Source organism: Nansenia antarctica, assembly GCF_963989245.1.
Source record: "Nansenia antarctica genome assembly, contig: SCAFFOLD_150, whole genome shotgun sequence".
Classification (NCBI taxonomy): Eukaryota; Metazoa; Chordata; class Actinopteri; order Argentiniformes; family Microstomatidae; genus Nansenia; species Nansenia antarctica.
This window is the reverse complement of record NW_027662360.1, coordinates 115,001-132,500: the sequence shown is the minus strand read 5'-3', so window position 1 is coordinate 132,500 and position 17,500 is coordinate 115,001. Positions and strand designations below refer to the sequence as shown.

The following is a 17,500-nucleotide window of genomic DNA, read 5'->3' as shown; positions in this document are numbered from 1 at the left end:
AATGAATGAATGAATGGTATTTATTGTCATTGATATAGTACAGGTACCAAACAACGACATTTGGGAGGGGTGGCTCCCCTGGTGCTAGGAACGGAAAAAAAAACTAAAAAAACAAGAAGGGAAAGGAGCTGGTTTACATAAATAAAGGCTATGTACACTATCCACTATACTATACTGTACAAATAAAACACTGTGCTGTACTCTATGCTATGCTATACCTATTCTAACATTTCCTATTCTCTGCAACCTTATGTACCCTAGGGTTGTCATATTGCACATAGTGTTATTGCACATTCATTTAAAGTGTCGCAGTTTGCAGGCTTGAAATGTACATGTTTGTGCCTCAGCACTACACCTGATTTTCAATCCAGCAGCTGCCATCAATCCGTCCAGACTGTCCAGGGCCCAGAACCTAGGTCTTTGCTGTGTTCAGGGCCTGGATGGCCCTGGGGTAGAAGCTGAGCTTCAGTCTTCAATCTTCTCGGCCGTTCTCACGACTCTCTGTAGCGCATTCCTCTCTGCGGCTGTGCAGCTGGAGAACCACACGCAGATGCAGTAGGTGAGGATGCTCTCCACTTCTTCTTCTTTCGTGTAACGTCAGAGGTCCAACTCGGTGTCGCGTAGCCATGCCCGCATCTCTGGTTCTAGGTCGAAGAGGCTGGCTTCTGAGGGTGGTCTATATAAGGGGCAGATGGTGATTATGTGGTGCAGCGGTAGAAGGTCACAAGTATCTCCTGTCCGATGTGGTCTTTCCTGAGGACTCTCAGGAAGAAGAGCCGCTGTTGTGCCTTCTTGATGATGGCTGCTGTGTTGTTCTTCCAGGACAGGTCATCCTGTATGTGCACCCCCAGGAATCGGAGGGTTGAGACTCTCTCCACGCTCCCTCCGTCGATGAGCAGGGGCTGGACCTCAGATTTTTTCCTCCTGAAGTCCACGATGATTTCCTGGGTCTTTGACTGGTTCAGCAGCAGGTTGTTAACCTTGCACAGCTTGCTCAGCTGCTCTACCTCATCCCTGTACGCCGCCTCGTCCCCCCCCGAGATGCAGCCCACCACGGTGGTGTCGTCTGCAAACTTTACGATGGAGTTGCTGGGGTGGACGGGGGTGAAGTCGTAGGTGTAGAGGTTGTAGAGGATGGGGCTTAGCACGCAGCCCTGGGGGGACCCAGTGCTGAGTCTGAGGGCTGTGGAGGTGTGGGAGCCCACCCGCACCCTCTGGGGGCGGTCGGACAGGAAGTCCTTGATCCATGCACAGATAGAGTGTGCTGGTCCCAGGTCTAGTAGTTTGGTCACTAGCCTGTCTGGAAGGATGGTGTTGAAGGCAGAGCTGAAGTCCACAAAGAGCAGTCTCGCGTAGCTGTTTCCCCTCTCCAGGTGGAGAGCTCATGTTCATCTGAGCTCATGTTCATGTGTTTAGTTGTTTTGTGTAACAGAACCTGTACAGGCCAGGGCCCCGTTCCACTATGCGAGATTATCTTCTAAGCCTCGATAAAGTTCTAATCGGCGATAATGTTAGCTTGCGTTTGGTTCCATCAATGTGGCTCAAATAATTCGCTGCTTGGTTGAGCTCCTTCTGAGTCGGATATAATTAGCCTGGTCGCGACCAGGCTAAAACACTGGCTAAAATAAGACGTGCGTCAAAAAAGGCTCACAGGCGGAAACTACATCCCAAACGACAGTTCCTCTTTTAGGATATATTAGTTCCCACTTCACACGAGATAGATAGATGGATAGGTTGACTGTGTGATAGATAGATAATTTGATATTTTGAAAGTGTGATCGATCAATAGATAGTTTGATTGTGTGATAGATAACTTGATATTTTGAAAGTGTGATAGATAGATCGATAGATCAATAAATAAAAGAGTGTGAAAAAAAGAAGTAATTGTCTCAACTTGCATTGCTGTCATCACAGCGATCTGGCTGGCGCAGTGGTTAAGGCAGCCAACTAGAGTTCCAAAGTTTGCGTGTTCGAGACTTGACTAAGTGATTATTATTTTTTTTTTACATTTAACCGAAGATTTCATGCAAAGGCTTCAAACACCATTGTAATCGTGTCAGTTCTTGTAAATTAGCCTGCACCATAATTTTATAGCCTACATACTTTTTTAGATGAGATTTTAGATTAGATTCAGACAACGAAATGCAGTAAAAAGTGTGTCCGAAGAGGGATTCGAACCACCGTCTTAAAAATGACGAATAAACACCATGGCAGTGGTCGATACCACTAGGCCATTGTGGCGATATGACGGTTTGTAGCCTGCTGCTGATATCACCACAGTAGTAATATTCATTTATTAAAATATGAACATATAACAATAACTGGGGCTAGTATGACCTACGCATTTAATCGGTCAGCAATTTCTTGCCAAACCATTTCCCTCGCCTTGTTAATTGCGGCAGTATTGCACTATTTTACATCTTATTTTTCCGTCTTCATAAAGATCAATAATTCTGAATGCTGCGCAAATGTAGAACCCCTGCAGAGTGGAGTATCTTCACTTCGACAGATCGACTCTTCGGGGCTCTTTATGTCTGCGTGCACGCGCCCATATCGAAGATTTGTAAGCCTGTCTTCTGTGAACACTGATGACACAAGCCTGATCCTCGTTCGAGGAATCACCTGAGGCTTGAATTCCAATCCCGAGTTGCCTGATCGCCTGATTTATTTCAATCGCCGATATACTGATCCACCTTTAGTGGAACGGCCCCCAGGAGAGTTTCAGATAAGCTAACGTATAAATGTAAGTAAATGTCTTATTAGTAGATGCATGTACTAAAACTAACTGTTTGTGGAACAAATTAAAGTACCGTACTAGAAATATTCATGTAAGTTTATAAACTTATTGTATATTCATGTAAGTATATAAACTCATTGTAATATTCATGTAAGTATATAAACGTATTGTATAAATATTCATGTAAGTATATAAACTCATTGTAATATTCATGTAAGTATATAAACTTTGTAAGTATCGTAGATTCAAATCATATATGTTGGTAGTTATCTTTACTAGCCTCCCCCTCCACGTCAGATCTGCCCAGAGCGTCGAGGTTTTTAAAACCTTAGCTAAGACGTACCTCTTCTCCCTGACCTTTGACCTGAGGTGAGCCTGCCTCCCGACAACTGCACTTTTCTGCGCTTTTATTTCTGCACCTGTTGTATTCTGTATTGCAGCATCTTGTTTTAGTGTATTTTTATCTGTTGTTTCTCTTTTACTAGTGTTTTCTGTTAAGCACTTTGGACGGCTGTTTTGTCGTTGTAAAATGTGCTACTACTAAGCCCCTGAGTGATTTTTGCTCTTCATGAATTAGGGAGAGAGAGAGAGAGAGAGAGAGAGAGAGAGAGAGAGAGAGAGAGAGAGAGAGAGAGAGAGACAGAGAGAAAGAGAGAGACAGAGAGAGAGAGAGAGACAGAGACAGAGAGAGAGAGAGAATGAGAGAGAGAGAGAGAGAGAGAGAGAGGGGGGGAGAGAGAGAGAGAGAGAGAATGAGAGAGAGAGAGCTGTGGCCGTATGTGATCAACATCACGTACACCTGGACATGCAGACAGACAAGGTGTGATGAGGCAAGACCCAACACCTCCATCTCAACTCTAACAGGAATGTAAACGTCTCCCTTGGTGGGGGGGCGGGGGGGGGTGCAGCCCCTCCCTAACCCCAGGTAGTTGTGTCTGGTGATTCACCGTCTCCAGTCCTGTGGGTAAACAGCTCTACTGACAGCTGCGTCTCCCCCCCCTTCAACCCTCATTCTCCTGATCTCTGGTAGGCAGGGTCAGGGTCAGGGGCAGGGGCAGGGGCAGGGGCAGGGGCAGGGTCAGGGTCAGGGTCAGGGTTAGGGTCAGGGCTCTGCTGGTAGCTGCTACGACCTGTCAGTCAACTCAGTTTGAACATCAACAGCAAACCCACGTTCTTGCAAATTCATTTGATTCATCCTATTTGATTCATTTGATTCATTCTATTTGACCATTCTTGCACTGAATCAGCACAAACTCACCTGACTAACCACATTCCAGTGTTGCAGAGTAGATACTGCTACTAGAGATGAGGTAAGGGTAATTAGGATATTAGAAGGATTGCAGATATTATGAATATATTATGGGTTTTCTTAGCAAAAACATTTTATTTGAGAAGTTTCAATCAGGTTTTTGTTCTAACCACAGTACTGAGACTGCATTAGTAAAGGTTGTAAATGATCTCAGACTTATCATAGATGCTGGTGGTGTAGCAGTTCTTGTCTTGTTAGATTTGAGTGCTGCTTTTGATACAGTGGATCACACTATTCTAATACATTGTTTAGAGAACTGTGTTGGTCTCTCAGGACTTGTATTAGAGTGGTTTAAATCTTATCTAGCTGGTAGGCATTTCTCTGTTGTCCTGGGAGACTCTGTTTCTGATGTTGTGGGGATCACATGTGGGGTCCCTCAGGGGTCTATTCTGGGTCCCTTGCTCTTCTCCCTGTACATGATCCCATTAGGTGGAATCATCAGAAAACATGGTGTACATTTTCATAGTGATGCTGATGATACTCAGCTGTACATATCAGTATTGCCTGATAATTCACATGCACTCAGCTCGCTGGAGAATTGTCTCTGAGATATAACTAAATCAGGACAAAACTGAGATTCTTGTCATTGGGCCAAAACCACAAAAAGACAAATTGTCGAATATGATGGGAACCTTGCTTTCAAACTGCAAACATGAAGCTAAGAATCTAGGTGTGATTATAGATTCTGACTTAAGCTTTGAGTCTCACATCAAATATATCACTAGAAATGCTTTTTATCATCTACGGAATATTGCAAAAGTTAGACATTTTCTCTGGCAAACTGATGCAGAAGTGTTAATGCATGCTTTTGTTATTACACATTTGGACTATTGTAACAGTCTCCTTTCTGGTCTTCCGAAGAAAGCTGCAATTAGTCCAAAATGCAGCAGTGAGAGTTTTAACCAAAACAAGCAGACGAGCTCATATAACTCCTATTTTAGAAACTCTACACTGGCTTCCTGTTAAGTTCAGAATAGATTTCAAGATCCTTCTGCTTGTTTATAAAGCTCTCACTGGCATAGCACCAGAATATCTGAAAGATCTTTTGCTAGCATATCAGCCCAATAGAGCTCTCAGGTCTTCTGCTAGCATACCAGCCCAATAGAGCTCTCAGGTCTTCTGCTAGCATATCAGCCCAATAGAGCTCTCAGGTCTTCTGCTAGCATATCAGCCCAATAGAGCTCTCAGGTCTTCTGCTAGCATATCAGCCCAATAGAGCTCTCAGGTCTTCTGCTAGCATATCAGCCCAATAGAGCTCTCAGGTCTTCTGCTAGCATATCAGCCCAATATGAATGAATGAATGGTCTTTATTGTCATTGCTATAGTACAGGTACCAAACAACGAAATTTGGGAGGGGTGGCTCCCCTGGTGCTAGGAAAGAAAAAAAAACAAAAACAAAACAAGAAGGGAAAGGAGCTGGTTTACATAAATAAAGGCTATGTACACTATCCACTATACTATACTGTACAGATAAAACGACTAGGGTTGTCATATTGCACATAGTGTTATTGCACATTCATTTAAAGTGTCGCAGTTTGCAGGCTTGAAATGTACACATTTGTGCCTCAGCACTACACCTGATTTTTTCAATCTAGCAGCTGCCATCAATCCGTCCAGACTGTCCAGGGCCCAGAACCTAGGTCTTTGCTGTGTTCAGGGCCTGGATGGCCCTGGGGTAGAAGCTGAGCTTCAGTCTGTTTGTCCTTGCGGCCATGGTCCTGTACCGCCTTTTCGAGGGCAGCCGGGCAAAGTGTTCGTACCCAGGGTGGGATGGGTCTCTGGAGATCTTGGAGGCCTTCCTGAGGCAGCGTGTGTTGTACAATAGTTGCAATAGAGCTCTCAGGTCTTCTGACGCTGGTTTTCTCTGTGTACCACATGTACAAAAGAAGAGATTTGGTGAGGTTGCATTCTCATTTTATGCTCCAGATTGTGTCTCACTGCCAGTTTACATTAGGGATGCAACCTCAGCACATATGTTCAAGTCAAGACTAAAAACCCATCTTTTTAATATTGCCTTTAAATGACTAAATGATTAAATGATGATTGGAGCACTTTATGCTGCAACGTTTGCAGGAAAAGCGCTATATAAATAAAAACAGAGAGGATTCAATGTTTTATTTCCAGAGAAGTCAAATATAATACGTGGCTTTTATTTAGAATAAATCCTCATTTACATAAACACGATGGAGGTGGGCGGAGCCTAACATGACGAGGTAGGTGGGCGGAGCCTAACATGACGAGTTTTGTGGGCGGAGCCTAACACGTGGTAGGTGGGCGGAGCCTAACACGTGGTAGGTGGGCGGAGTCTAACATGACGACAGGAAGAAGCTTCCAGAACTGAACAACAGCAGAGTCACCCTGCAGAGATTACTGCTCATAACCCGAATATATATAATATAATATAACCCCTACCATCTATCTCTATCTAACCCATCTAGTTGAACATCTGTCAGTGAACCAACACGTCCAGCTCCTCTACAGAAGACAGAAGAGGTGAGTTGCTAAGTGACCGTTAGCCGCGAGCTTCCTGTCTACACTGTAACATAGTAGCACGTTAGCTTAGCTACCTTAGCTTAGCTGCCCCACCCGGGCCAGTGTGTGTCTGTGTGTGGCTAGCCTGCTAGCCTGCTAGCCTGCTAGCCTGTCTGTGTTTGCTCGAGAATGAATCATAAATGTGAAATATTTAAGGAATCGAATTGGCGAAATAAGCAAAACAATAAAGGTGAAACATTTTCACTTTCTGTCTGTGTGTGGCTGTGTGTGTCTGTGTGTGTGTGTCTGTGTGTGTGTCTGTGTGTGTGGCTGTGTGTGTGTGTGTGGCTGTGTGTGTCTGTGTGTGTGTGTCTGTGTGTGTGGCTGTGTGTGTGTGTGTGTCTGTGTGTGGCTGTGTGTGTGTGTCTGTGTGTGTGGCTGTGTGTGTGTGTGTCTGTGTGTGGCTAGCCTGCTACCTGCTTCTGCTGCTGGCTAGACTCTGGGCGGGGGAAGTCTATCTGCTATGTCTCACTATTATAACGTGTCTTCTTGTGTAGTAACTATTATAACGTGTCTTCTTGTGTAGTAACTATTATAACGTGTCTTCTTGTGTAGTAACTATTATAACGTGTCTTCTTGTGTTTATTTGTCCAGAAGCTTGAAGATGGACGGCGGTGTGACGGTCGTAACCAACCCAACGGTCGCGGTGCGGCTGACCAGCACCATCAGCTCCTTCGAGACCAACCGGCGCTTCAACAGAGGAATCACCATCTCAGACTTTAAGGTTGGTTTGATCACCCTCTCAGAGGTTAAGGTTGGTTTGATCACCCTCTCAGAGGTTAAGGTTGGTTTGATCACCCTCTCAGAGGTTAAGGTTGGTTTGATCACCCTCTCAGAGGTTAAGGTTGGTTTGATCACCATCTCAGACTTTAAGGTTGGTTTGATCACCCTCTCAGAGGTTAAGGTGGGTTTGATCACCCTCTCAGAGGTTAAGGTTGGTTTGATCACCATCAGAGGTTAAGGTGGGTTTGATCACCCTCTCAGAGGTTAAGGTTGGTTTGATCACCATCTCAGACTTTAAGGTTGGTTTGATCACCCTCTCAGAGGTTAAGGTTGGTTTGATCACCCTCTCAGAGGTTAAGGTTGGTTTGATCACCCTCTCAGAGGTTAAGGTTGGTTTGATCACCCTCTCAGAGGTTAAGGTTGGTTTGATCACCATCTCAGACTTTAAGGTTGGTTTGATCACCCTCTCAGAGGTTAAGGTTGGTTTGATCACCATCTCAGACTTTAAGGTTGGTTTGATCACCATCTCAGAGGTTAAGGTTGGTTTGATCACCATCTCAGAGGTTAAGGTTGGTTTGATCACCATCTCAGAGGTTAAGGTTGGTTTGATCACCCTCTCAGACTTTAAGGTTGGTTTGATCACCCTCTCAGAGGTTAAGGTTGGTTTGATCACCCTCTCAGAGGTTAAGGTTGGTTTGATCACCCTCTCAGACTTTAAGGTTGGTTTGATCACCCTCTCAGACTTTAAGGTTGGTTTGATCACCCTCTCAGAGGTTAAGGTTGGTTTGATCACCCTCTCAGAGGTTAAGGTTGGTTTGATCACCCTCTCAGACTTTAAGGTTGGTTTGATCACCATCAGAGGTTAAGGTGGGTTTGATCACCCTCTCAGAGGTTAAGGTTGGTTTGATCACCATCTCAGACTTTAAGGTTGGTTTGATCACCCTCTCAGAGGTTAAGGTTGGTTTGATCACCCTCTCAGAGGTTAAGGTTGGTTTGATCACCCTCTCAGACTTTAAGGTTGGTTTGATCACCCTCTCAGAGGTTAAGGTTGGTTTGATCACCCTCTCAGAGGTTAAGGTTGCTGTCTGTCTCTCCTCAGAGCCTTACCTGTCTCTCTCTCCCCAGGCTAAGCTGGAGATGGTGGTCGGGACCCCCGCCTCCCTCATGGACCTGCAGCTGTACAGCTCCTCTGACCAGCTGCTGCAGAGCCTCGACGACAACAACGCCCTGCTGGGGTCCTACCCCGTAGACGACGACTGCAGAATACACGTACGTACCTGTTGGGGTCCTACCCCGTAGACGACGACTGCAGAATACACGTACGTACCTGCTGGGGTCCTACCCCGTAGACGACGACTGCAGAATACACGTATGTACCTGTTGGGGTCCTACCCCGTAGACGACGACTGCAGAATACACGTACGTACCTGCTGGGGTCCTACCCCGTAGACGACGACTGCAGAATACACGTATGTACCTGTTGGGGTCCTACCCCGTAGACGGCGACTGCAGAATACACGTATGTACCTGCTGGGGTCCTACCCCGTAGACGACGACTGCAGAATACACGTATGTACCTGCTGGGGTCCTACCCCGTAGACGACGACTGCAGAATACACGTATGTACCTGCTGGGGTCCTATCCCGTAGACGACGACTGCAGAATACACGTATGTACCTGCTGGGGTCCTACCCCGTAGACGACGACTGCAGAATACACGTATGTACCTGCTGGGGTCCTACCCCGTAGACGACGACTGCAGGATACACGTATGTACCTGTTGGGGTCCTACCCCGTAGACGACGACTGCAGGATACACGTATGTACCTGTTGGGGTCCTACCCCGTAGACGACGACTGCAGAATACACGTATGTTCTACCATGTACAGTATATACACGTATGTTCTATCATGTAGATATATATACACACGTATGTTCTACCATGTAGATATATATACACACGTACAGTGCCTTGCAAAAGTATTCACCCCCCTTGGCTTTTTACCTATTTTATTACATTACAACCTGTAATTTAAACATTTTTTTAATCAGAATTTTATTTGATGAATCTGCACAAAATAGTGTTAGTTTTTAAATGAAATGAGAAATATATATATAAAAAATGAATTTTATAAAAGAAAGAACTGAAAATTGACATGTGTATATGTATTCACCCCCTTTGTTATGAAGCCCCTAAAAACTTCTGGTGCAACCAGTTAACCTTCAGAAGTCACATAATTAGTGAAATGAAGTCCACTTGTATGCAATCTAAGTGTCACATGATCTGTCAGTATATACACACCTTTTCTGAAAGGCCCCAGAGGCTGCAACACCTAAGCAAGAGGCACCACCAACCAAACACTGCCATGAAGACCAAGGAACTCCAAACAAGTCCGAGACAAAGTTGTTGAGAAGTACAAGTCAGGGTTGGGTTATAAAAAAATATCCAAATCTTTGATGATCCCCAGGAGCACCATCAAATCCATCATAATCAAATGGAAAGAACATGGCACCACAACACACCTGCCAAGAGAGGGCCGCCCACCAAAACTCACGGACGGGGCAAGGAGGGCATTAATCAGAGAGGCAGCACAGAGACCAAAGGTAACCCTGGAGGAGCTGCAGAGTTCCACAGCAGAGACTGGAGTATCTGTCCATAGGACCACAATTAGCCGTACACTCCATAGAGCTGGGCTTTATCGAAGAGTGGCCAGAAGAAAGCCATTACTTTCAGCTAAAAATAAGAAGGCACGTTTTGAGTTTGCAAAAAGGCATGTCGGAGACTCCCAAAATGTATGGAGGAAGGTGCTCTGGTCAGATGAGACTAAAATGTAACTTTTTGGCCATCAAGGAAAACGCTATGTCTGGCGCACACCCAACACATCCCATCACCCCAAGAACACCATCCCCACAGTGAAACATGGTGGTGGCAGCATCATGCTGTGGGGCTGTTTTTCAGCAACAGGGACTGGGAAACTGGTCCGAGTCGAGGGAAAGATGGATGGTGCTTAATACAGGGATATTCTTGAGCAAAACCTGTACCAGTCTGTAAGTGATTTGAGACTAGGATGGAGGTTCACCTTCCAGCAGGACAACAACCCCAAGCATACTGCTAAAGCAATTTTTTAATAACCCAACCCTGACTTGTACTTCTCAACAATCACCGACAGAAATTAATTTCCGACAGAAATGGGAAATTAATGTTATTAAATATTTATCGGTTTTATAAAATTTTAGCCGATATAGAGCCGATAATATGAAACCGGAAATATTTCTGCTTCCGGTTTCCGCGCTCATGATGCTGCGCCTGCGTACATCCACGCAGTGTATAGACGAGAGCGAAACATTTTCTGAGGCAGATAGTGCGTTTGCAATTTGCAGCACATGTTCGACAAAAGTTCGGAGAGGAGGGCAAAGGTCTACGAGTTATAACACAACTAATCTCATAAGTCACCTGAAGATTCACCATTGCAAGCACGCTGTATGGAAGGAATATCAACACTCGTAGCAGAAGGTAGCCTAGCCGCGGTGCCTATTGAACACGCATTTGAAAACTGCAGGAAGTTTACTCGAGACAGCTCAAAGGCTCAAGCAATCAATGAAAAAATAATGGAGTTTATGGCCCTCGACGACCAGCCTTTCTCTGTAGTAGAAGATAAAGGATTTCGCAGCTAATTTCACATTTAGAGCCCCGGTATACACTCCCAAGCCGCCGCTATTTTGCAGACGTGTGCCTGCCTGCTCTGTATGATACAGTCGCCACACACATCCATAGTCTGATCGATACTAGCGTAAGCCAGATTAGTTTTATCACAACCTACCTCATCCTCATGCACTAAAAGTAGCATAGCCCAGCCCTTTTCAGTTGCTTTATTAAGCATACTAGTGTAGCCCACTATGTGCCTTGTGTCATTCTGTTTATCTGCAGACTAAGCAGCCATTTGGCCCTAGTTTCTGTAAAAGTTCTATAAAACTTTTGGTTCTATAAAAGTCTTTATTTTTGTATTGACTGATGCACTTTATTTTTGACACTTTTTTGATCTAATTACTCTTAGGTGAGCCTTTTTTGTTTTCATAAAAGGAGGCCAGATCTTGGCTAAAAAAAGCATTGTGCACTGTCTATAACAGATTCTGTTTGTTAGAGGAAATAATAAATGAACATTTGAAGAGTCAGAAGTGTTCTCTTTGTTGTGTTAACATTAGTGATGTAAGTTAGATTTGGTGAGATCACTATGGAATATTAAATCATCAATCTTTGCTCACTACATAGCCTTTCTTACCTTCAGGTGTGCATGAACTACAGGTTATCAACTGTGAAATTATATCGGTTCTCATATCGGTTATCGGCCACGAGAAGCAAGTAAACATCGGTATCGGTATCGGTTGGAAAAAAATGCATATCGTGCATCCCTATTTAGGGTTAGTTAGTGACCAGGTGTCTGTGTGCAGGTGAGGGGTTAGGGTTAGTTAGTGACCAGGTGTCTGTGTGCAGGTGACAGATCGCAGCGGGGCGTCCAGCGGGGAGTTCAGCGACGTGTCCAAGGTGGAGAAGTTTGAGATCGCTGACGACGCCTACGACAAGAGAACAGGTACGCAGCTAACGCCCCTAACCCTAGTCGTCTATCTGTACAGTATAGTACAGTGGATAGTGTACATAGCCTTTGTTTATGTAAACCAGCTCCTTCCCTTCTTGTTTTTTTGTTGTTTTTTTTTTCTTTCCTAGCACCAGGGGAGCCACCCCTCCTAAATTTTGTTGTTTGGTACCTGTACTATAGCAATGACAATAAAGACCATTCATTCATTCATAACCCTAACCCTCAAACCTAACACTTAAAAAGCATAAAACCAAAAACATATATATTGCACCTCTCCTCCCCCCCCCCCCCCCCCAGACTCAGTGAGGTCCATCATGAAGAAGCAGAGAGTCGGCCGGTTCAACGAGGAGAAGGCAGCCAGGAAGGGGGAGGAGCTAGCTGCCCGGGAGGCCGAGGAGACGGCCGCTGCTGCCTCCATCGCTGTCGGCAACCGTTGCCAAGTGTTGGTTGTCGGGCAAGCCACAAGGATTGGCACAGTCATGTATGTTGGTGAGTGAGACTCAGGCTTGTGATGTCACACGTATGATGTCACACTGTGCTGCTCTGTGCTACCTAACCCTAACCCTTCACCTCGTATGAACTGTTGTAACAGTGCCTGACTGAGGCTGCAGTCTGACTGAGGCTCCAGACTGACTGACAGACTGACTGACAGACTGACTAACAGACTGACTAACAGACAGACTAACAGACAGACTAACAGACTGACTAACAGACTGACTAACAGACTGACTGACAGACTGACTAACAGACTGACAGACTGACTAACAGACTGACTAACAGACTGACTGACAGACTGACTAACAGACTGACTGACAGACTGACTGACAGACTGACTGACAGACAGACTAACAGACAGACTAACAGACTGACTAACAGACAGACTAACAGACTGACTAACAGACTGACTGACAGACTGACTAACAGACAGACTAACAGACTGACTGACAGACTGACTAACAGACTGACTGACAGACTGACTGACAGACTGACTGACAGACAGACTAACAGACAGACTAACAGACAGACTAACAGACTGACTAACAGACTGACTAACAGACTGACTAACAGACTGACTAACAGACTAACAGACAGACTAACAGACAGACTAACAGACAGACTAACAGACTGACTAACAGACTGACTAACAGACTGACTAACAGACTGACTAACAGACTAACAGACAGACTAACAGACTGACTAACAGACTGACTGACAGACAGACTAACAGACAGACTGACTGACAGACTAACAGACTGACTAACAGACTGACTAACAGACTGACTAACAGACTAACAGACTATCTAACAGACTGACTGACAGACTGACTAACAGACAGACTAACAGACTGACTGACAGACTGACTAACAGACTGACTAACAGACTGACTGACAGACTGACTAACAGACTAACAGACTGACTAACAGACTGACTGACAGACTGACTAACAGACTGACTGACAGACTGACTAACAGACTGACTGACAGACTGACTAACAGACTGACTAACAGACTGACTGACAGACTGACTGACAGACTAACAGACTGACTAACAGACTGACTAACAGACATACTAACAGACTGACTAACAGACTGACTGACAGACTGACTAACAGACTGACTGACTAACAGACTGACTGACAGACTGACTAACAGACTGACTAACAGACAGACTAACAGACAGACTAACAGACTGACTAACAGACTGACTAACAGACTGACTAACAGACTGACTAACAGACAGACTGACTGACTAACAGACTGACTGACAGACTGACTAACAGACTGACTAACAGACTGACTAACAGACTGACTGACAGACTGACTAACAGACTGACTAACAGACTGACTAACAGACTGACTGACAGACTGACTAACAGACTAACAGACAGACTAACAGACTGACTAACAGACTGACTAACAGACTGACTAACAGACTGACTAACAGACTGACTAACAGACTGACTAACAGACTGACTAACAGACTGACTAACAGACTGACTAACAGACTGACTAACAGACTAACAGACAGACTGACTAACAGACTGACTGACAGACTGACTAACAGACAGACTAACAGACAGACTAACAGACTGACTAACAGACTGACTAACAGACTGACTAACAGACTAACAGACAGACTAACAGACTGACTAACAGACTGACTGACAGACTGACTGACAGACAGACTAACAGACAGACTGACTGACAGACTAACAGACTGACTAACAGACTGACTAACAGACTGACTAACAGACTAACAGACTATCTAACAGACTGACTGACAGACTGACTAACAGACTGACTAACAGACAGACTAACAGACTGACTGACAGACTGACTAACAGACTGACTAACAGACTGACTGACAGACTGACTAACAGACTAACAGACTGACTAACAGACTGACTGACAGACTGACTAACAGACTGACTGACAGACTGACTAACAGACTGACTGACAGACTGACTAACAGACTGACTAACAGACTGACTAACAGACTGACTAACAGACTGACTAACAGACTGACTGACAGACTGACTGACAGACTGACTAACAGACTGACTGACAGACTGACTAACAGACTGACTGACAGACTGACTAACAGACTGACTAACAGACTGACTGACAGACTGACTAACAGACTGACTAACAGACTGACTGACAGACTGACTAACAGACTGACTGACAGACTGACTGACAGACTGACTAACTGACTGACAGACTGACTAACAGACTGACTGACAGACTGACTGACAGACTGACTAACAGACTGACTAACAGACTGACTGACTAACTGACAGACTGACTAACAGACTGACTAACAGACTAACAGACAGACTAACAGACTGACTGACAGACTGACTAACAGACAGACTAACAGACTGACTGACAGACTGACTAACAGACTGACTAACAGACTGACTGACAGACTGACTAACAGACTAACAGACTGACTAACAGACTGACTGACAGACTGACTAACAGACTGACTGACAGACTGACTAACAGACTGACTAACAGACTGACTAACAGACTGACTGACAGACTGACTAACAGACTGACTAACAGACTGACTGACAGACTGACTAACAGACTGACTAACAGACTGACTGACAGACTGACTGACAGACTGACTAACAGACTGACTGACAGACTGACTAACAGACTGACTGACAGACTGACTGACAGACTGACTAACAGACTGACTAACAGACTGACTGACAGACTGACTAACAGACTGACTAACAGACTGACTAACAGACTGACTAACAGACTGACTAACAGACTGACTGACAGACTGACTAACAGACTGACTAACAGACTGACTAACAGACTGACTAACAGACTGACTGACAGACTGACTGACAGACTGACTGACAGACTGACTAACAGACTGACTGACAGACTGACTAACAGACTGACTAACAGACTGACTGACAGACTGACTGACAGACTGACTGACAGACTGACTAACAGACTGACTGACAGACTGACTGACAGACTGACTAACAGACTGACTAACAGACTGACTAACAGACTGACTAACAGACTGACTGACAGACTGACTAACAGACTGACTAACAGACTGACTAACAGACTGACTGACAGACTGACTAACAGACTGACTAACAGACTGACTAACAGACAGACTAACAGACAGACTGACAGACTGACTAACAGACTGACTAACAGACTGACTAACAGACTGACTAACAGACTGACTAACAGACTGACTAACAGACTAACAGACTGACTAACAGACTGACTAACAGACTGACTAACAGACAGACTAACAGACTGACTGACAGACTGACTAAGGCCTCCAGACTATCAGTACAAGATTTGGCATTATCAAAACCCCACTCTCATTTATTCACCTCAAAATTAGCAAAAAATCTTATTAAATCCGCTGAATTCACTGAGGAACATGGTAACACTGTTGTGTTCCTCTCTGACTGCAGGTACGACAGACTTCAAGCCCGGCCACTGGGTGGGGGTGAAGTACGACGAACCTCTGGGGAAACATGACGGAATGTGAGTCTAACTAACCCCAACCCTGGTTAATTAACCCTAACCCTGGTTAACTAACCCTAACCCTGGTTAACTAACCCTAACCCTGGTTAACTAACCCTAACCCAGGACAGGCTTGGCTAAGTTAGACCTGACTGACCTGACGTCTCCTTGTCTCCTCAGCGTGAGCGGGAAGCGGTACTTTGAGTGTGAGAACAAGTACGGGGCGTTCGTGCGTCCGCTCTCCGTCACCGTGGGGGACTTCCCCGAGGAGGACTACGGGCTGGACGAGATGTAGGACTGTCCACCACCCCGAGACGCAGCGGCCTGGAAGGTTCAACTTTGACCCCGCTCTAAAGTTCAATTACAAACCTGAAGGGACGAGGCACATTGTGTTGTTGCGATTTAATATCCTTTGATTTGCGCTGGTCTGGGCGGTGTGGGGCGGGGCTTAAAGAGTCACCGCTTAGTGACATCACCTCTGTGACATCACCTCTGTGACATCACCTCTGTGACATCACCGCTTAGTGACATCACCTCTGTGACATCACCTCTGTGACATCCCTTAACGTCACTGATGGAGTGGGAGGTAGATGCTGTTCACACCACGTTTATGGTGAACCGCATTTCTGCACCTTTTAGAAGCGTTTCACATCAGTCATTTTCTCCAGTGTCGAGTGTTTACCCAGCCCTTCTCTCTACCACTACATCCCTGTGTAACACCACTGGGTGGAGGTCATTCATGTCATCTGTTGTGGTGTCGGATGTTAGAATACATTAGATTTTAAATTACATTTTACAATTAGAATAAATTACAAAATGTTTTGCTAAACTTCTGAAATCTACAGGTAAAAACCTTGTGAATGGGGAGAGGCTGAGTTTCTTGATGGAACCTACTGTAGTCTATGTTGCATGCTGGGTAAAAACCCAAGGTTTTGAAAAGGTCCTCCCTCTCACTTTCCCTTCAGAAGGTCAGAGCAGTGTCGTCTTCAAGACCAACCAGTCAACTGTACTACTATTCTACACTGACATTCTGATCAGGCAGTCCAAAACATCTTAAGTCAAGTGATCTTTCCGTTGTATTTTTTGCAATCTGTCCAAATGTGCTTGTATCTAACCGCTGTATGCGTGCCCTGTTACCTAGGTTACCTGTTGTTAGTGACATGTGCTGTTAGTTACATGTGCTGTTAGTTACATGTGCTGTTAGTTACATGTGCTGTTAGTTACATGTGCTGTTAGTTACATGTGCTGTTAGTTACATGTGCTGTTAGTTACATGTGCTGTTAGTTACATGTGCTGTTAGTTACATGTGCTGTTAGTTACATGTGCTGTTAGTTACATGTGCTGTTAGTTACATGTGCTGTTAGTTACATGTGCTGTTGTTAGTTACATGTGCTGTTAGTTACATGTGCTGTTAGTTACATGTGGTCATGTTGGATGAGTGAAGCTGGAGGAGTCGACTCCTGACCTGTATTAGCGATGCTGAACGTCTTTGATGCCTTGTCATTTTATATGAACACCCTGTGGTCTTACACTTTATGTAGATGTAGTGGACGAAGTTCTCTGTCGTCTGTCTCTAATTGTGTTAAACTGC

General features: G+C 44.9%; 1 protein-coding gene across 2 annotated transcripts; it reads left to right on the top strand.

The window, feature by feature from the left end:
* The first annotated feature begins 6,378 nt into the window (after positions 1-6,378).
* tbcb (tubulin folding cofactor B) lies at positions 6,379-16,241 on the top strand. 2 transcript variants are annotated; one of them, XM_080551321.1, is made up of 7 exons: positions 6,379-6,539; positions 7,176-7,302; positions 8,427-8,570; positions 11,794-11,890; positions 12,194-12,385; positions 15,858-15,930; positions 16,090-16,241. In XM_080551321.1, exons 2-7 carry the CDS (start codon positions 7,183-7,185, stop codon positions 16,202-16,204), a joined length of 741 nt encoding a protein of 246 aa, XP_080407447.1. In that variant the 5' UTR covers positions 6,379-6,539; positions 7,176-7,182; the 3' UTR covers positions 16,205-16,241. The 2 variants fall into 2 exon arrangements, with proteins under 2 accessions (XP_080407447.1, XP_080407446.1); XM_080551320.1 differs by having other exon boundaries at positions 7,173-7,302.
* Positions 16,242-17,500: the final 1,259 nt, after the last annotated feature.